Genomic DNA, 20,281 nt, shown 5'->3' with positions numbered 1-20,281 from the left:
ACAGTATAAATATTATAAATATGGAACCATACCCACCTTCTCATAGCATAATTTGCCATGCCTAACAATTTGGGTCTTTATATTTTCAGTTACTCTATGGGCCTATATACTCGGTATTATATTATTGGATTGGGCTTATTAAGTTATACTTGGACCTATTTTCAAAAAAAAAAAAAAATCAAAAAAAGTTATACTTGGACCTAATATTCAATTAATCATATTCTTAAAAAAAATAATTTATTCAATCGTTATGTTGTAGAACCGTGTCTATGTTTGTAATTAATGAACTATATATTCATAATTATAAAGTATATATTCATAATTTTGAACTTTATATTTATAATTATCGAATTATATATTCACAAAATGTAATATTACTCATATTAAAAATGGCTCAAGTGGTAGATCACCTTACCTTAAAATTACCACTCTGATGGCTGGGTGGGCTTCAATGCATCCCATTAGGATTCAAACTTGTGATATTCCATTTGGTGAAACTACAAGCTACACAGAATTCTATTTCTAATATATTTTCATTTGTATGACTTTTAAATTTTTTTTTTTTAATCCCATAGGTCATAGAGGGGTATCAAAATTTTAAAACAACAATTGCAATGGGATTGAATGTGATATCCTACCATTCCTACCTAAAGCCTAAAATCCAAGTGTCTAAATAAAGCTTCATAAATGTGACGCCATGATATCACGGATAATGAAAACTGTCAATTAAATAACAAAATAAATACATTAATTAACTCGAAAAAAATCATTTTTCAAATTTTATAGCGTTTGTCACACACACAAAAAAATAAAAAATAAAAAAACAAAATTATGACCAAAAGAAAAAAATGGTCTATTTTGGTGAAAAATGTAATTCGAAATTTTTACTCGGAAGGCAATTTTCAAAATTCTTCAGCTGGCTAAGGGTTCTTCTCGTCACCAAAAAAAAAAAAAAAAAAAAAAAAAGACGCATTAACACGCCAACTATTTGGTTATTATCACTCTCTTGGTTATTTTTATTATAACAAGTTATAAGTTAAAAATTATTTATTTTTATTTTTATATTATGCTTATTATTAATCTTTATAACTATTATACATTTTAATATAAATAATTTTTACATCATTAAAATAATGAATATTTTATAAAAATGAATTTATAATTAATTTATGTTCATGTTTTTAAAAATTAAAGAAACATACAAAATATATTTTTCTCACTTTCAACAAAACATTAAAAAAAATTATTTTCAAAATTTCAACCAAACATACAAGCTATTTTTTTTTTAAATAATCATTTTTAACAAATATTTTTCATACTTCCAAACACACCTTAGTTGAAAAATGTTAATAAGGAAAGGAAATTACTTTTAGGGTGTGTTTGGAAACTCGAAAAATGATAATGATTTCTGAAAATAATTTTCAGGTTCCCGTGTTTGGCTAGAGGGGAAAATGAAAGTCAATGAAAAATAGGGGTATGGTCAATGGAAAATATACAGGATTTTCTTGAAAATAACTTCCATGCTTTTTTTTTTTTTTTTGGGGGGGGGGGGGGGGGGGGGAGGGGGGGGTGCGGAGGGGAGTCTTTTTTCCGTTTGCAGCAGTGGAGCAGCCAATCACCCGCCGTCGTCGCCACCACCATCACCATCATTGTATATTTTAAATATTTTAAATTAAAAATAATTATGCTCATTTTCAAAAAAAATGAACCAAACACACCAAGATAGTTTTCTAAAATGCAACCAAACACTATAAAGAAAAATGACTTATTTTCCTACTTTCCAAACACACTCTTAAATGACGGTTTAATTAAGAGATAGAGGCAATGACTAAAAGACTTTACCAACTTCAATAGTTGAATTACCAAAAAGCCCTTCAAAATAGGCAATCGGATACAAATAACAAAGAAATCTTTGTCTCGAGGCTATCTAGCCGACAACCGGGTAGTTTTTTTTTTTCACTTAAAATTATTGAAATAAAAATAAAAAATATATTTTTTAAAAAATAAAATAAAATTTGATAAACACTACGTCAGCAATTAATATGTAAACAGATCACTTTTAATTTAATTGCATGATTTTATATTATTTAGAAATTTAATTACAATTTTTTTATGTTCGATAATCTAATTGTAATTCCGTGTGGAATAAAATTATTTATTGAGTTAATTCCAGCATTGGTCCTCTGACTATCGTGATTTTCCATAATTGGTCCTCGACTTTTAATTTGGACAATTTAGACACTTGACTATTAAAATGTTTCCAATGTTAGTCCTTCCGTCACAAGCTGGTTAAATGGACGTTAAATAGAGGGGTAAAGAAGTCTTTTTACCTGCTTAGAGTATAATCCGTCTTTATCCTCACATCATTCCTCTCGGCAAAGTTGCTCTTCATTCCGGCCGGCGAACAACGATTTATTCTGCTAATTCTTTCATTCCTCTCATCACCCTCCTTCGCAGCTTCTTCTCTTTCAATTAAGCCTATCCGCCCCCACTGCGGAGCTTCAACACACTCTGTTTGCGCCGCCGCCGTCATGGGGGAAACCATCACTGATGCTAAAATGGACGTTGTCCAACGCCACCTTATGTTTGACGACGAGTACCTTCTCTCCTTGTCCTTTTTCTTCTGTTTAATTATTGCTCCGAAGTCCGATGGGTTTTTGTTCTAATTTCTGTAAACCTCGTACATCACTGTGTTGTTGGATTGGAGTTGAATGTGCTGGGGGTTTTGGTTTTCATATTCCCTAAATATTTATTAAGTAATTACAAACAGTAGCTTTTAGGGATAGTAGTCGCAGAAACCTAGCACCTTAATTACATACTAGCAGAAGGCAAGATTAAACACCCAAATAAAAACTTCCAACAAATTATTACTGTCCATAGCAATTTAGCTTTACAGCTCCATTAAAATTGTTCATTGTTGTTTTGTTTGTTGTGGTTGGGCTTTTGAATTGAAGGAAGTGAATCATTGAGAGAGTATTGTCGGAGTTCGCAAAGTACTAAGATATGAAGCAACACTGCCTGAATTTCGGGTACCCATTCTAAATTTTTTCGAGCTGAGCTTCCTTCCAGTTCGACTTGCCACACTAAACCCTAGCTCCTCCTTCGATCTATATATCTTCATCGCCCAAATTTTCATTTCATACGAACCTCATTTTCTGGTGATTCCATTATCCTAAAAACTCGTAAAAATGCAAGCTTTTTTGTTGCCATTATAAGAAGTGATGTTTAATTAGCAAGAATATATTTATCGCGTATGGAGAGAAGGAGAACTAATGGTATTATATGCAGAGCATGTTAGAAGACGGTTTTACCCCTCCATTTAACATCTACTTAACCAGCTTGTGACGGAAGGACTAACATTGAAAATATTTTAATAGTCAAGTGTCTAAATTGTCCAAATTAAAAATCGAGAACCAATTATGAAAAATCACGCGGAGGATCAATGCTGGAATTAACTCATTATTTATTTGACGCTTATTCCTTGAATTTATGATATTTATCCCCTCCAATTCTCCAAAGCGCGTCAACGCCTCAACGGGATATTAACTTGTCAACCATACGCGCCTTTTTATCTCGACCCGGATAAGTACCTGTCAGTCGTCTGTCACTCTTTCGCCGGCGGAGATAATTTGGCAGAAGAATTCTATCAGATTTAGAGAGAGAAAGCGCGGAAGATGTACGGATTCGAGGCAGTGAGCAGTAGCGACGATGGAGGAGTGAAAGGTGATATAGAGGAGGGGACTTTGTATCCGGGGCTAGGGTACGGAGAGAATCAGCTGCGATGGGGTTTCATCCGCAAAGTCTACGGCATCCTCGCCGCTCAGATCCTCCTCACCACCGTCATCTCCGCAATCACCGTCCTCTACGCTCCTGTCAACGAGCTCCTCCGGAGCAATTCCGGCCTCCTTATCTTCCTAATTTTCCTCCCTTTCATCCGTAAGCTCCCTGCAAAACCATAACTGTTGTGTAAATATCTGCTTTGATCGAATTGTTTTTACTTGTAGCTCCGAGTATATTGAGATTTCTATTTGTGGTGCTAAACTAAACTGCTGATTTTTCACATTTAGTACTGGAATTTAGTCTACCCAGATCGGAGATTTTTCACATGCCTTTAGTCTTCTCTGAAAAATGTTTCTTCAGAGATTTTGCTTCTATCTCAAAGTGAAGGACCAAATTGGGTAGATTTTCATAAGTTGAGCATTAAATATGAAAAAGAAAAAGATAATCGAGCACCAATGAACCATGATGGAAATGACACTAATCACACTATAGTTGAATGATGAAAAGTGATGCGGCAATTTATTTGATTGAAGTTGGAAGCCCGTTTCTTGTATAAATATACATCATATAATTTTGGGTGAATTTTTTCATTTCTGAATTATACTTCATGTTTTACATTTGCCTATTTGTGGTTCTCCTTCTTGACCCGACCGAGTCAGTCGGATAGTTGGCTTTGTAACCACAAGGTCCCAAGTGTCCCAAGTTTGTGACCAAAAGGTCCCAAGTTCGATTCCCCATGAGAGTTGCCTATTGGCCTTCTCGATTTGATCTGGTTAATTATGGACAACTAGACTGGTTTACCTCCTTAGGGTCACAATGCCGGCTTCACCTGGAACTCACCATTGGGTAGCACCTGTGGGCTTTCCGTAAATCAAAGTTCTATTACAAATTTACAATTTTAGGAGAAGAGAGTCCTAGTTATCAGAGATTTTTCTCCTGGTGACCAATTTAAGGGTTAGTTATGAAATTTTATGAGCATCAGTTCTCTATGTGCCATATCAGATATGGTTGTCAAAATTTTATGAGCATCAGTTCTCTATGTGCCATATCAGATATGGTTGTCATATGTGAGCTTTATGCTGCATTAAAACATGCTAGTGAGTGTTCCATTATAGGCTTAAGAAATCATTTTAAGTTTATAATTCATTCTTAGATGTCTCCCCAACATGAATGTATATATAATGTTTCTGCTTTCCTTTATGTGTTTTAAATGGCTGTTATCAAATTGATTGATTTGCAAATGTGTTATGCACTACGTAGAGCCATTAGGTGCCACTCTCTAGTAAGTATTTTGCTCATTCTTTAATGTAGTTTGTAACTATCATTGAAACTGAAATTTGAGACCTAGTCCTGTAATGTTTCTTAGTACTTCTGATACAGTTGTAATACGTTCCGAATTATATCGTTATTGATCCCTGTCTTCACTCGTGGTGTATCTACATAATGCTCCCTCTATCAGAATATTATGGTATTCTCCTCATTTCCAGAAGCATATTTTCTATGTACTAATGAATTTAAGCCAATGCAGTCTTGTGGCCTTTGCATGTGTATCAGCAAAAGCATCCATTGAACTTCGTCTTCCTTGGACTTTTTACGGCTTCTCTGAGTTTTACCGTTGGCATGACCTGTGCTAACACAGATGGTAGGTTGCTTTTTCTTTTATATCGAAATGATCTGCATGAAGGGTGCCCGTCTTTAGTTGGAAGTGTTTTGACATTAAGGTGTTGGATAACACAGGTATGATTGTGCTCGAGGCTTTAATCTTGACATCAGCTGTAGTTTCAGCTTTAACTGGGTACACTTTCTGGGCTGCTAAGAAGGGCAAAGACTTCAGCTTCATGGGACCAATTCTGTTCACCAGCCTTTTCATACTCATCTTGACTGGCTTCATGCAGGTATTACTTCTCTTCTCCCCTTTTCTGCTTAATTCTGCTATGACATGCATCCAAAGCTTAAGATGACCAAAACACACCTACCTTGTATGATGGTGCAGGCGTTCTTCCCTCTTGGCTCTACATCATCTGCCATCTACAGTGCAATCGGTGCTATAATTTTCTGTGGATACATCGTGTATGACACAGACAACTTGATCAAGCGGTTTACGTATGATCAGTACATCTGGGCATCTGTCACTTTGTATCTGGATGTCCTCAACCTGTTCCTTACCATTCTGCGGATGCTTAGACAGGGAAACAACTGAGTTTGCAATGCCCTGATCTGTGTACCAAAATCCATCCCCTGAATAAATGCTTTACTTTTCATTACTAGTAAGACTGTTGTGTAGATATAAATCATAAATGTTTCCTACTCTCTCTACTCAAACACTAAAAATTCTATTGTGGAATGGAAATTGTTTTGCTCACCTGGTTTCTGTGTTTAGATTCTGGGAAAGACTAAAAGTTGTAAGCCAAATACTGACGATAAAGAAGGATGTGTGGAGAATACTAACAGGTTATAAAATAATGAATGCTAAAGACATGGATATTTCAGAATTCAGATATTGATTGCAAGTTATGTGACCACAATTTCAAGTTTCCAACCACTGCATTTCCAGTGAACATGATGGTTTACATAAACTGTATATATATATATATACACATTTTATTGTGAAATGAATAAGAGAATAATCACCATCACACATGGCAAAATAAACTTCTGCAGTTAAGTATAAATGGAGCACCTGCAATTATGTACCATCTGAAGTCCATGGAGACCCTGAAATCAAGGTTTAGAAGGCACATCATCATCATCGTCATCGATATCCCATGTCAGCTCTTCCTCTTCATTGCCAACATTAATGCGCTTATGCAGATCAGCTCTGATGGTATTTGCTTGTCCAGTTGCCTTGCTTTCACAAATGCTCTCCATATCTTCAATTGCATCCCACCCGAGGTCCTCTTCCTCACGCGAGGATTGTCGGCTAGAAACAACTGAAAAGTCACTGTTATCATTCTTTGCTTCTGAAGCTCCTTTGTCATCAGGTTTGAACCTCAACTTTTCCCCACTTGATTCAGCATCAGCTTCTGAATCCCCTTTCTCATCATGAGTTTTGGCCTCAGAAGCACTCACATTGGCGTCTTTTGCAGTTTCAGAATTCTTTTGCTTGTCTTCTTCAATGTGTAAACTGTCCACTCCATTTTCAGTCTCAGCAATCTCTTTTCTCAACACATCACACGATCCGTTGTTGTTGTTGTCGTTGTCATCTTCTACATCCCAGGTCAATTCCTCATCTTCTTCCCCAGAAATCACCCTCTTCACCAGTCTCACCCTAGCCTCCTCTGCTTTCTTCACCCGATGAATCTTATAGAAGTATCTGCTCCAAAATGTCTCTCTGTCAACCTTACTTGGCACAATCTCACTGTAAATTTCACCAATTACATTATTTTCCTCCACCAAGTCTCCAATCTCCACAAGCTTTTCCTCGAACACAAACCCCAATTTCCATTCATTGTAGTCCTCAGAATCCTCCGGCTCCTCGCAGTACGTTTTCGCATCACACTGAATTGCTCGGATCAGAGCATCAATTCTACTGTACGGTTTCGCATTCGAGTTCAAATGTTGCTTATAAACATCATCGCTCCGGTCATTTCTACCGCTGTTTTCTGAGAATTCGTTATCGGAATCTTCAGGAGCGAGGATCGAGTCCTTACCCTGTACAATGATCTCCGCTACGCTGGAGCCAATGTCGTCGATGGCTTGGCCGACGGTTTCAAGCGATTCCTGAGCAGCGGTGGCGCCCGATTCGATGTGAGCTGGCAAGTCCTGGACGGCGCGGCTGGCGGCTTCGCGGATTATAGCAGTCTCCTTCTGCAGACCGGAGCTGAACTCCTCCAGATCCCGACGGTAGTTCTGGATTACAGATTCCGACTTCGACGCTAGGGTTTTCAACAGACCCGACCCGAAGCCCCACGCGTTCACAATGGCTGGGATGTTCGGATTACCGTCCGGAGCTCCAGGTGGAGATTCCGGCTGCGCTTGAACATCCAAATTTGAAGAAGAAATCTCGGTATCTTCAGTATCGGAGTAATCCTGCTCCTCGGTGAATACTGATTTGAAGAAGTCCATTGAGAACAAATAGAAATACAAATGGCTTTGATGTTCTCCCGAATCAAAATATATTACACAGTTGCCTCCATGCCCGGCCACAAAACGAAGATACAAGGTGGGATTTCGGTGTCGGCGAGATGATCAAATTTCCGGCGATTCCAACTGTCTTATCCTTTCATCGTCCACGGCTTCGAATGATTCCAAACCCAAACAGAGCGTAAGAGCAGACTAAGAACCCAATCCAAACTGTGCCAGGCCCATTTTCATTTGGGCCCAAATTGAGCCCATAAAGCAATGAATCTAATCCATATCGAGTCCATAATAAAGACAAATTATTGAAATGGTCCATTGATAGTGATTTTACCATTTTGGATTGCACTTTCAAATTCATCAAATAATATTTTTAATTATAAAAGTTGTATATATTTTTTCTCAAAAAAGTTGTATATATTTTTGTATTATTTTCGTACAATTTTTTAATATATCTATTTTAGTTTTTTCTTAATGACTAAAAATAGGTACAAAATTGATACTTAAAAAATATTATTGGACAAAATTAGAAGTTGAGAACTAAAGTGATGAAATAACTATAATCAAAGGACCAATTCAATAGAAGTGGTCGTGGTTCAATTCACGATTCAAAATCGATGGTTCGAGATTCATCATTGACGAGAACCTTAACCTAAATAGTTATTAATAGTTCATGAATCGGCAATTTTGGTTCATGAACCATCAGTTGCCCCGATTTTTTATTTTTTATTTTGTTGGTATTTTAACTTTTTTCAATATAAGTTTTTATCTAAATTTTTACTTTAAATAAAAGAAAGTATTGAAAATTATTAAAAAGAATAAGAAGAAGGGCTTGCACTTAATTTTACTAAGACTTAAGTGAAATTTTGAAGTATTAAAGTCTCAATTTTTATTTCTACACACAAAATCATTATGTAGACATTTGTATTGGAACCTACATAAAAAAATAACTTATCAATATTTGTTACATCAGAAAATAAAATTTAGGGAGTCTATATAGTAGAACGGTTTAAAAAAACCTTGGTAGATTACTTATTCCATATTATGGAGTACATTGTACATTGGTGTTGTACGAATAAAGTCTTCATGGTACAACTGTACCTATGCAGTGGTCATAAACTCATAATATAGGTGCATAAAAAGGTTAACTTATCACTGTAAAATGTTCTTATTTACCATGAAAATGCCATGATTGTGTCCATTTGCAAACTCAACAAAGCTTCATCTTCTCTTCTCTCAAGACCAAAAGACCTTGATCATTCGTATTGTTGTGGTAATTACTCCCCACTTTTCAATTAAGGATAATAATAACAAGTATTCTTAAACATAGTAAATTAATTGAGTTGATTGATAATCACAAAGTTTTAAATAGAAATGTCTATTAGTCTTTATGAGACTTGAACTGGTCAAGTTATTGTAAACCTAAGCCAGTTTATGTCATTGTGGGCTTGAACTTGCAGCTACTATCCGTTCTTGTGTAATAGCAAGATATTTAGAGATGTCTAAATGTGTCTTTTCAGTAGAGAATAAAGAAAATTTGCAGACATTATTTGTTCATGCATAATTGCAAGAGATAAGCTATATTAAGAAGACCTTATGCGACAAGTTTTTATATGAGAATTATGTTCCATACACTTAATCATAAAGGGTTATCATCATTTTTTTTGGGTAAAAAAAAAAAAAAGAAAGAAAAAAGAATTGAACAGTGTTTGGTCCATATATGCATGTCTCTAAAGTGATTAATCTTTCTGATTCATAACATTAGAAAAAAAAAAAAAAAAAAAAAAAAGGTTAGTACAGGTGACAACTGACAAGCATATCACCTCGGACTCACAAATGTGATTCAATTAAGAGGAGAGTAATTATAGACTTAGCTCCAAATCAGAATCTAATCCACTGCATGCATTCAACACACTTATTGCAATAACCATGTTTAGGAGTTCCAAGATGTCGGCTATTTCATTAACCACTCTTTTTCTAATGTCCCAAAAATTAATAATCACCTTAAATAGATTGAGTAAGTGAAACATGATTATGACACCAAAAATTTACGAGTTTAATTTTCGTTAATATCCTCTTGATTGAATTCATCACATAAGATTTTAATTTTCTAGTATTGTTTACATCTCATGTGTGATTTGTAAACTATTACGCAAGATCAGGGTTTACTATATATACAGAGTACATAAATTCAGGTAGTGGCTATGAGAAGATTCTCTCTTCATCCAAACCAAAAAAAAAAAAGTTTTTTAGTGGGTAAAATTATTACTTTATGTGTAAATTTTAGATTTATTTTGGACAATATAATCTTTTGCAAATATTATTGTTGATATTTCCCAATTTAGAGTTATTTAGGGCAATATAGAATTCTACAAATATTTTATATATGAGTTTGGAACAAAGGGAACATGATGGCCTCCATGTTTACAAATCCATGCCTCCACATATTCAATTCCTTGATATCATCAAATAAAATCTCTTGAAACTCACCCCTCCAACTCATATCCTCCCATCCATCAATAAATTGGGGAACTACAAATCTTTCTTACTTAGCTTGTAGTTATTTTATGAGGCTTATGTTATTTAAATAATAATAATTATTGATTTCTTTACTATGTGGATGATATATCAAATATAATTGAATAAAACATATTTAATTGTTTCTATTGGCATTAGTATGGATAGTATATGATTCAACTAAGTATATATGATGTATCTGGTTGTACGAGTACTATCGACATCATTATAATTACAATGTGACACACAATTTTGTTAAAAATACTTTTATATGAAGTATTTTTAATTTTATATTTAATGTCACAATTTCCTTTTATCAAGAGTATATTAATTATCATTTACCGGTTAGGATCGATAACAATGCGCGTAAATACCTAGTGCACATTCTCGGATAGTGGCTGCAGATTTCACCTCGTTATCAAAAAAAAAAAGTATGGCAATTGATCTTGAACGTTTTAATGATTATTGTGTATTTAGTATCGAGCAAAATACTATTATGTATAATATTATTGTGTCAAAATTTAAAAATATATCACACTACAAAATATATACTCAACTTAATCTCGATGATACTTGAACGCCAAATCTTTGACCATGAATAATTTTTTTCAACTTATTAACTATTATTCTAAGTGATCATTCTACGACAACATAAAAAAAAAATACTACAAGAGAACAGCAAAATAACTATTAATTTAGTAACAAATTAAATAATTACTTGTCAGAAATTAAAATACTTATGAATTTAAGTGTTTTACATATAGAAATTTGCCGATAATTTGAATATTTATAGATTTTGGTAATTTACTTACAAATTGTTTGTAAATAAATTTGATTTTTTTGTTACTGAAGCTGGATATCCGAATTAATTATTATTAGAAGATGTGAGAAAACAAAAGAAAAGAAAAGGTGGGAGAGAATGATTTAGGGCTTAAGGTCTGCATCCACTTCGATAGATTTTCTTGTTGTAGGGCTCGAGGAATATACAGTACCACTTATGAGTATTGATATGATGCCAGAGCTATATATATATATATATATATATATATATATATAGACTTGCGTTCAAATGAAGACAAGTATATTATAGAGAACTGTGAAAAACAGATATAGTGTGTGTCATTTGTTTGTATGTCGTGTGCATTGCCGAATGTAGTCGTGTGCCACAGTTTGTATGTTGCGTGCATACATTTGTTAATTAATAGAGCCTGGGTTCGAAACCTGATGTTTACATGTATTCTTGTGTGCCATTATGTATTAAATTGTGTGCATGATAGTAATTTGTTGTGTGCCCATTATTTGTCCTCACAGTCCTCTATATATTGTTGTCCTCATTTGAACTCAACCCTATATATATATATATATATATATATATATATATATATATACTCCCTCCGTCCCGAATTGGATGTCTCATTTACTTTTTGCACGTTTTTTAATGAATTAAAGTAAATGTTATGCACTTTCCAATTATGCCCCTCACTTTTTCACTTTTGGAAATAAAAACAATAAAGAAAGCAAAAGCTAGAAGGGTAATTTGAAAAAAAGTGGAATGATAGTGATGTTCAATTTTGGAAAGTGGACAACATTTTGGGACAAACTAAAAAGGAAAGTAAGACACATAAAATGGGACAGAGGAAGTATATATATATATATATATATATATATATATATATATATATATATATATATATATATATATATATATTCAAATGAGAACAACCCCCTCTCATAAAGAAAGAAAAAAAAATTGATTTAAGTTGTCTATCACGATCCATCAATAATTGACGATTTTAGTAAAAAACATAAAAATAAACAAAAATAAAAGACACTTTTATAATTATTTTAAACTTTCAAATTTACAATATTTATTAAACTAATAACGTTCATTTTCCATTATATTTTAGTAACCTTAAACATGCATATGTTGGTCTCGATCTTGAATGTGAATTTTAAGTCCATGTTGAGAATGATGTTTTTGTTTGTGGGGGCAAGCAGGAACAAGAGCAGAAAGTGTGTGTGTGTATATATATATATATATATATATATATATATATATATATATATATATATTGAAGCTTCAAACCCTAAGAGTTTGGATTTTGGTCCCAATGATATGTAGCATAGCATGCATTTTTTGAGATTAACAAGCAATAAATATAGGGTTATGTGGCTTAATTATTAATTATTTCAATTATATTGCTCCTATCCACCTATTCCTTTTTTGCCTTAGCTTGCCCCCACATTTGTCCTCAACATCAATAATATATCCAAGGTTTTCGTCATGCCCCTAGATGAAATGATGTCAAGCAAAGCATTATTGAGTCATATGGGATGTCACATTCATTTAGTTACATTGTATAACAGCTTGAATCAAATACCACCTTAATTCAATAATATAGATCTCAAGTGATGCAAATGTTGATTTTTATTGACCATGTATATTGTAAACAAAATAGAGCTAACTACAGCAACCTTTCAACATGCATCCTAGGTTATTACGACTTTTGAATCAACTTTCACTGAATCTTAAATAGATTAAATTCTTATTGAGGATTGCTTCGGTATTTCTGGATATGATTGATGAGGATTTTGGTCATGGAGTAATTTTGTTACTCGTGTGGTTGGGGTTTCCCCTTCCTCTTTTTTAAAGTTCTATTTTTTTTTATTAGTCCTCATAACTCTTATACCCGATACGATCAATCAGTGGTGAAGATTTAGTGTATATAAAAGTATATATGTAATAAAAAAATCTAGAATTGTCATTTTAACTATTTAAAATTTACCTCTTTTATAGGTCTTGCGATAAATTTATAAGAGTTCTAGATATAATATGACAAAATTGAAAACATGTGTTATCAAAAGAAAATGTTACATGTTTGTTTGGCGGCTTAAAGTATGTTTTGAAAGTAATGGAATTGTCGCTTGCATGTGTTGGGTCCTATGGTCCCTAGTGGGGCTCTAATGTTGGAAATGTTGAGTCCAAATTGAGGTTAAGTGAGTGGAGAGGGTCCCACTTGTGTCTTTTAGGCATGACACTTTGACACATGTAGTTCATTATGTTAGCTTGCTAGCCAGCTAGGGCTCTCTAGTCTCTATACTATTTTTACTACTCAATTCTTGTAAAAATTTCAAATTATTTAGTTACTGCGGAGTAATATAGGTAGTGTGGCTCCAACCATAGATTTTCTTAGTCAGTCAATTAATAATCACATACTAAAACTAATTACATTTATGTCATATAAAATTTTAAAAGGTGACAAATTAAAGTATTCTATCATGAATTTTAAGATAACTACACTTTAAAGATTTAAATCTAAGACATCAGATTAAGCTGGAAGAGACATACTTCATCCCATCCACACTCAAATAATACCAAATCATCTTAGTCAATTATGTTTTGTGTTGATTAATACTTTTAACACTATCAAGTTATTAAAATTTCAAAAATTTACCGTGAGATTAGAAGTAAATCATTGTCAAGATAAATTCAAACACTTACCACTATATAAAAAATGATAACTATAGCATGCATGTGATAGATGTTAAACTTGGTCTTTCAAACTTTTGTGTAAAAATCCTTACTAAAAACAAGTTCAATTAATTAAGTATTTTTTTTATTATTATGTATATATATAAGTGGTATTTAGTCCCTATCTACACATAATCAATTAGAAATTTAATTGAGTCAAATAGAACCCCGGTAGTGTCAAAATGGGAAAACAAAACATAAGAAGTGTAAGATATTAAATGCAATATATATAACTTTGTATTTGCAATTTTTTATTCAACCCAGCTTGTGCTTCATTATTTTTATGAGACATCGACAAAGGATTTGCCATCCTTATTTTGTGATGATATTGTTGACTGGATATTGTCACGACTTTTATAGTAGTGATTCAAGTTACATTTTCTTCCAGACTGCATTAAAAAAAATCAAAAAATAATTTTAAATTATTTTATAGAGTTTTATAAGTTTCTTTAAATGAAACATTTTTAAAAGATGAAAATTATCATTTTAAAGAGTTTTTATGAATCATACCGAGAAACCTAACAGAACAAAAATTTACAATCATAATAGATCTCAATTTATAATGAATATATAAATACCTTTATATATATATATATATATATATATATATATAATTTCAAAATGAGTTAATACCCAAGATAGTCCTTCGACTATGTCGTAATTACCAATTTGGTCCTCGACTATCATTCTTACCCAATTAAGTCCTCAACTATACAATTTTTACCCAATTTAGTCCTTTGTCAATTTGACTGTTTGTTGACTGTCAAAAGTAAAAATAAAGTTGTAATTTTACAAGTTTTCTCCTTCCTCCTCATTTAGCAGCGCCAAACCATGTAGCAATAAGCTCCGATTGGGTTCTAAACCTGTCAGTATCGAAGTAGTGGTTATACATCGGATAGCCCATGAATTTGATTTCCAACGATTTTTTGACGATCGAAATCTGATCGGAGTGTATTGCTGCATGGTTTGGCGCTGCTAAATGGAGAGGAAGGAGAAATCTTGTAAAATTATAATTTTATCCCGACTTTTAACAGTCAACAAACAGTCAAATTAATACAGAAGACTAAATTGGGTAAGAATTGTATAGTTGAGGACTAAATTGGGTAAGAATTGTATAATTGAGGACTTAATTGAGTAAAAGTTACATAGTTGAGGACTTAATTGGGTAAGAATGATAGTTGAGGACCAAATTGATAATTATGGCATAGTCGAGAGACCATTTTGGGTATTAACTCTTTCAAAATAATAGTGTTCAATTTTTATTTTAATTTTTTTTAAAAAAAAACAACTAACAATAATGAACAAACCAACATCCTTTGTTCTCTTTATCAAAAAAAAAAAAAAAAAAAAAAAAAAAAAAAAAAAAAAAAACATTCTTTGTTCTCCTAGTAATTGTCTTTCTCCCTCTACCTAGGCTACCTAGCTAGCTTGTTGCCATGGTCAAACACTTCCACATAGGCTAAAAGACACAATTTTGGTTCCGCCGGCCACCTTTTCGAATCGAAAAAAGTAGGATTTTGTTGAACACTTGGATTGGATTTGTGGCTTTTCGATGTTGTAATATATATCTTGTTGGAGAAGTCTTTCCATTTTAGAGTATGTCTTCGACATAATAAATAGTACTCCATATAGCTACTTATTTTCTTCTTATATACGGTTGTTAAACACAAAATGTCAGGGTAAGGAGTGAGTAAAGTACTACTTCCTTCTCATTTTGTGTGTCTTAATTTGATTAACAAGATTTGACTGATGTTATTTTTAATCTAATTTTTATTAAATTTAATATTTGTATATCAAATTTATATATTTAGAAACTACACTAAAAGTACTATTAAATACAAAAAATTAATTTAAAAATAAGTAAAAAATATTAAAAAAAATAAACAAAGAATAAAGAGTTAGTTTGACCTAATGAATAGTAAGTAAGACAGATAAAATGTGACAGAGAAAGTATAATTTTTGTACTAAAATGTTACGCATTTGATTCTAGTAATAAACACCGCCTTCTCAATCAAGTTCGCTTTCCTATTAATTATCTCTATTGTGTGGTTTGTAGGATTCCATATTAACGAAGTTTACCCTTGCATCTAGAATATTATACACGAGGGAGTTTACCTAGTGTAGAAATTGATCAACTTAAAAATGAAATATACTTATTAATTAAATATTATCATGTAGTTAGAGGGAGGTTACATTAATTTTTCATATATGTGTGTGTGCATGTGTTTTCATTTACGAGTAATGCTACATTTCTCTCTTGATATCATCTCCTTACGGACCGTACTTGATTAGTTTTTTTATATTTAATTAATAATTAATTTTTTAACGTTGATTAAAATCAGCCAATAAATAAATAAAAATTTTATTGAAACGTCGAACATTAAAAGGGAAAAATAGCATTATTCCTTGTTTATTTGTTTACACTGATTGAAATTGTGGGAATGATAATAATTGAAATAAATCATGATCAAGTCAGCTAAAATATTTACCTTGTATGTATATATGTCCAACTCACTCTATAGAAAAAAAAAAAAAAAGACAATAATAATTATTCCGTAATAAGTTTAATTTTTAGTGCTACTTATATGGAATAAATTTTGTGTGTATATATGTATGGATATATGTATCCCTACAAGCTAAGATAAGGATGGAGTTTTGGGGGTAGTGGGTAGGGGGGGGGGGGGGGGGATAGATGTTTGGTGGTAGGCGTGCAAGGAGAGATGGCATTGAAGAGGTCATGTGGGATATGTATGTGGTCACATTTTGGAGTGTGGCAGCCTCCATAAGATTGTGTGTGAAGCATACTAATATAATCAATCATTTCCTTTCATATATATATATATATATATATATATATATATATATATATATATATATTCTAATTACGTGTGTCCTTATTCTATTAACTAGTAACCACACGCTGAGACTAATTATGTTCATGCCACCCCTATTAGTTTTTATTACTTGACAGGATGAATTCTCATAGTATTATACTTTGTAATAATTAACCATCACTAAAACTTTAATATATACAAAACATTTAATTTAATGCATGGATGTCAAGATGATTAATTTAAATCTTGCAAACTCCATTAAGCTTTAATCAAAGGTTTTGTATGGGTTGAATTAAATTATAATTAATATGGTTTAATTAATTAAGCATATGTATAGATGTAGCTTAGTAGTCACTTGAGTACATCTAAATATATAGGGAAGTATAATTACGTAGATAAATAAGCTTGCCTGCTTGCATGCCTCCACGTAACAACAACCTATAATAATTGTTGTCATGCATTCGAGCATCTTGTTTATAATTATGTCTCTGTTTTCCCAAGCTACCATGTACATTACTATAGTACTTTGGTCTCATTTTCTGTGTCCAACATAATCTTTTTTTCCCTGTCTCAATATATATATATATATATATATATATATATATATATATATATATATATATATATATATATAACACGGTAATCAGTTTATCGTCACACAAAAAATAATTGTTGATAGTGAAAGTGCAACATATATATTATATATTTAGAACATGGCAGTTTAGGCTTTACTTGAATTGAAAAACAACTTTCATAAGCACGTATTTTTTGAGATTCATCAACTAATTGTAGAGACAGTGATAGAAAATCTTAATTAAGACCTTAGCAAAGAAGAATGATGGGATTCTAAGCCCTTAGCAATTGTGGGTAGTAAAGGCCTAACTTATTACCTTTAATATGGCAAGTTAATTAGGTTTTATAGGTTATGTCTTCATAAGTCCACACACTTTGTGAGATTAATTGATTAATTTCGAGAGGGTGTTAAAAAATATTAACAAAGAAAGATGGTGGAATTGTAAGCCCTATGCAATTGTTGACGGGTACAATTTCATAATTTTATAAATTATGACAGATAAATATTTATTAAAATTGAGTTAATTTCAGAATGATGTTAAAAATTTTCGAGAAAGATATGGAAGATATCTCATATATTTTTGGGAGAAGAACAAGAAGTAACATGGGAATGAATGTTTTAGGATTCATGTTGCTGTCTAAAGAAAGATCTCCCACATATTTAAAAAAAAAATAAATAAAATAAAAAATAAAAAAATAAGTAAACGGCCATCATCTTGTATTTATTATGCCTGCAATCACTGTTCTAATTGGTTGCCTCACAAGCATGCAACCCCCCACCCCCAATATCTTCCGGCCATATCTCTATTTCTTTTATTAGGTATTCCAACTTAAACTAGATTAATTTTAAATCCCCGCAACCTTGACCTATCTAAGAGCATTAGAAGAGGTAAAGGACTTGTTTGGTAAATAGCTGTTATCTGATTGAGTTAGTGGGTTTGACTAGTTACTAACATTAACTGATCATAGAAAGCAATGTTTGGTAAATTAGCTGATGATAACTGATTATATGCAAAATAACTTTCTTCAAAAGCTGATCGAAAAAGTTATTTTGACCAATTTTTTAAATTTTAACGTTTCGAAGTAATAAACTCATACAAAAGCCAATTAATCAAACATTTATATTGAACCAACACAGCTAGCTCCTGGGCCAAATTTCCATTTTCTTCCCTATAAATACTCAGTTTCCCTGTTCCAGTTTTGACACCTCTGATCTCCTTTCCCACCACAACCTAGTACCAGATCGATAAACTAACCCAAGCTTCTTGTCGTCCCTCACAAACACTTTCTTGATTTCACGTTTGCCCACGTTGTCATCAATGGCTGTTTCTGGGTTCGAAGGATTCGAGAAGAGGCTGGAGCTTCACTTCTCCGGCGATGATCCGGTGACGGCAATGGGCGGGCTCCGCCTGCTGGATTTTGAGTCGTTGGAGGCGGTGTTGCACGCCGTGCAGTGCACGGTGGTCGCCGCCGTCGGCAACCGGTTTTTCGACTCCTACGTTCTGTCGGAGTCTAGCCTGTTCGTGTACCCCACCAAGATCATCATCAAGACGTGTGGGACCACCCAGCTGCTGAAATCCGTCCGTCCGATGATCCATCTCGCCGGAAACATCGGTCTGAGGTTGTCGGAGTGTAGATATACTCGCGGCAACTTTATCTTCCCCAAAGCTCAGCCTTTTCCCCATCAAAGCTTCCAAGAAGAAGTTATTTACTTGGAGGAAGAATTGCCCGGAAATCTCTGTTACAGAAAAGCTTCGATTATGCCGTCGAAAATGAGTTCTTATTCATGGCACGTGTTCTCCGCACGTGATCACCGCCCGGAGATCTTTAACGACGACGATGATGATAGCATCTACACCGTTGAAATTTGCATGACGGAGCTCGACCCGGTTTTGGCCCGGAAGTTTTTTGCCGAACCCGACACGCTGGGGAAAGACATGACGGACGCCACCGGGATTCGCCGCATAAACCCTAACGCCGCCGTCTGCGACTTCGCATTCCACCCCTGCGGCTACTCCATGAACGGCGTCGACGGCGACCGTTACTCCACCATCCACGTCACCCCCGAAGACGGCTTCAGCTACGCCAGCTACGAGTGCGTCGGCTCCGTCAACGCCGCCGCCGCCGACCTCAACCGGGTCCTGACCAAGGTGGTGCAAGTTTTCCGGCCGGGGAAGATGTCGGTGGCGCTGACGTGCAACGGGAACAATGCCGGCGCGTGGAAGAGGGTCGCCGCCAAAGCCGTCGAGGCGCTAGGGATGAAATGCCGCAGTTGCGCGGTGGATGAGTTCCCGGCGACGTCCGGGACTGTCACGTTTCAAACTTTCACTCCTCGCCGGAAATGAGCGGTCATGGCCGACGGTGGCAAATTATACTATGGATCTTGTTCCACATTACAATCTGAATTATTGATAAAAATGCTTATTTTTAATATACTGAACGTTCATTTTTTTGTGTACTCAATGTCTAATACACAAAAAATGAAAATATTAAAAGTGAATATTCAGTATATTAAAGTAACATTATTTCAGTAGTTCATTTTATAAGGTAGATCATGGTCCATGATATAATAATTGACGGATGCAATGTTGAACAAGACACTGATAACAAAAAAAAAAAAGGTGGGGTTTTAGGGTATTTTCTTTTCTTTTTTATTTCTTCTATTAGAATTAAAAACCCTTTTTTCTTCATTTTTTTTTGGTTAATTAGAGGGGATTAATTAATATTATTATACTCCGTACGTAGCAGTGGAAATGATATGCATGCATGCATGATAATGTGATGAACAATACATATAAATGTGGGGAACATCATGATAATGCATCCCACATAGGTTTGTCACGCCTACGTACAATTTTTGAGGTTGCCTATATTTTGTTGATTATATTTATTTGTAGTGGTTGGAGAACACTCAAAACACATCATGTATTCATGGACTCAACTTTATTTTCCATCTTTAGCACACTCC

The 20,281-nt window shown here is 33.7% G+C and overlaps 3 protein-coding genes and 1 long non-coding RNA gene across 4 annotated transcripts; 3 read left to right on the top strand and 1 right to left on the bottom strand.

The window, feature by feature from the left end:
- Positions 1 to 1,179: 1,179 nt before the first annotated feature.
- LOC109176071 (BSD domain-containing protein 1-like) lies at positions 1,180 to 8,040 on the bottom strand. Its single transcript, XM_019325495.1, has 2 exons — positions 6,352 to 8,040; positions 1,180 to 1,199 (listed from the first exon to the last, which is right to left on the bottom strand). Exon 1 carries the CDS (start codon positions 7,843 to 7,845, stop codon positions 6,502 to 6,504), a length of 1,344 nt encoding a protein of 447 aa, XP_019181040.1. The 5' UTR covers positions 7,846 to 8,040; the 3' UTR covers positions 1,180 to 1,199; positions 6,352 to 6,501.
- On the top strand, positions 3,543 to 6,142 carry LOC109176072 (BI1-like protein). Its single transcript, XM_019325496.1, has 4 exons — positions 3,543 to 3,936; positions 5,309 to 5,422; positions 5,518 to 5,675; positions 5,774 to 6,142. Exons 1-4 carry the CDS (start codon positions 3,675 to 3,677, stop codon positions 5,978 to 5,980), a joined length of 741 nt encoding a protein of 246 aa, XP_019181041.1. The 5' UTR covers positions 3,543 to 3,674; the 3' UTR covers positions 5,981 to 6,142.
- LOC109176073 lies at positions 3,943 to 5,204 on the top strand. The gene is made up of 2 exons (XR_002053341.1): positions 3,943 to 4,114; positions 4,590 to 5,204. It is a non-coding gene; the product is annotated as an uncharacterized LOC109176073 (long non-coding RNA).
- A 10,474-nt stretch (positions 8,041 to 18,514) lies between the features above and the next one.
- LOC109175535 (S-adenosylmethionine decarboxylase proenzyme 4) lies at positions 18,515 to 19,726 on the top strand. Its single transcript, XM_019324802.1, has one exon. The coding sequence runs from the start codon at positions 18,633 to 18,635 to the stop codon at positions 19,656 to 19,658; it is 1,026 nt and encodes a 341-aa protein (XP_019180347.1). The 5' UTR covers positions 18,515 to 18,632; the 3' UTR covers positions 19,659 to 19,726.
- The last annotated feature ends 555 nt before the right edge of the window (positions 19,727 to 20,281 follow it).

The sequence above is a fragment of the Ipomoea nil genome, unplaced genomic scaffold, assembly GCF_001879475.1.
Source record: "Ipomoea nil cultivar Tokyo-kokei standard unplaced genomic scaffold, Asagao_1.1 scaffold0688, whole genome shotgun sequence".
Classification (NCBI taxonomy): Eukaryota; Viridiplantae; Streptophyta; class Magnoliopsida; order Solanales; family Convolvulaceae; genus Ipomoea; species Ipomoea nil.
The sequence above is the reverse complement of the archived record's forward strand: the minus strand, read 5'-3'. Positions and strand labels throughout refer to the sequence as shown.

Excerpts from the sequence above, each read along its gene's own strand:
- LOC109175535 (XM_019324802.1), top strand. The coding sequence starts at position 18,633 with ATGGCTGTTTCTGGGTTCGAAGGATTCGAGAAGAGGCTGGAGCTTCAC.
- LOC109176071 (XM_019325495.1), bottom strand. The coding sequence starts at position 7,845 with ATGGACTTCTTCAAATCAGTATTCACCGAGGAGCAGGATTACTCCGAT.
- LOC109176072 (XM_019325496.1), top strand. The coding sequence starts at position 3,675 with ATGTACGGATTCGAGGCAGTGAGCAGTAGCGACGATGGAGGAGTGAAA. Across the intron at positions 3,937-5,308 it reads AATTTTCCTCCCTTTCATCC|TCTTGTGGCCTTTGCATGTG; the intron begins GTAAGCTCCCTG and ends AAGCCAATGCAG. Across the intron at positions 5,676-5,773 it reads TCTTGACTGGCTTCATGCAG|GCGTTCTTCCCTCTTGGCTC; the intron begins GTATTACTTCTC and ends ATGATGGTGCAG.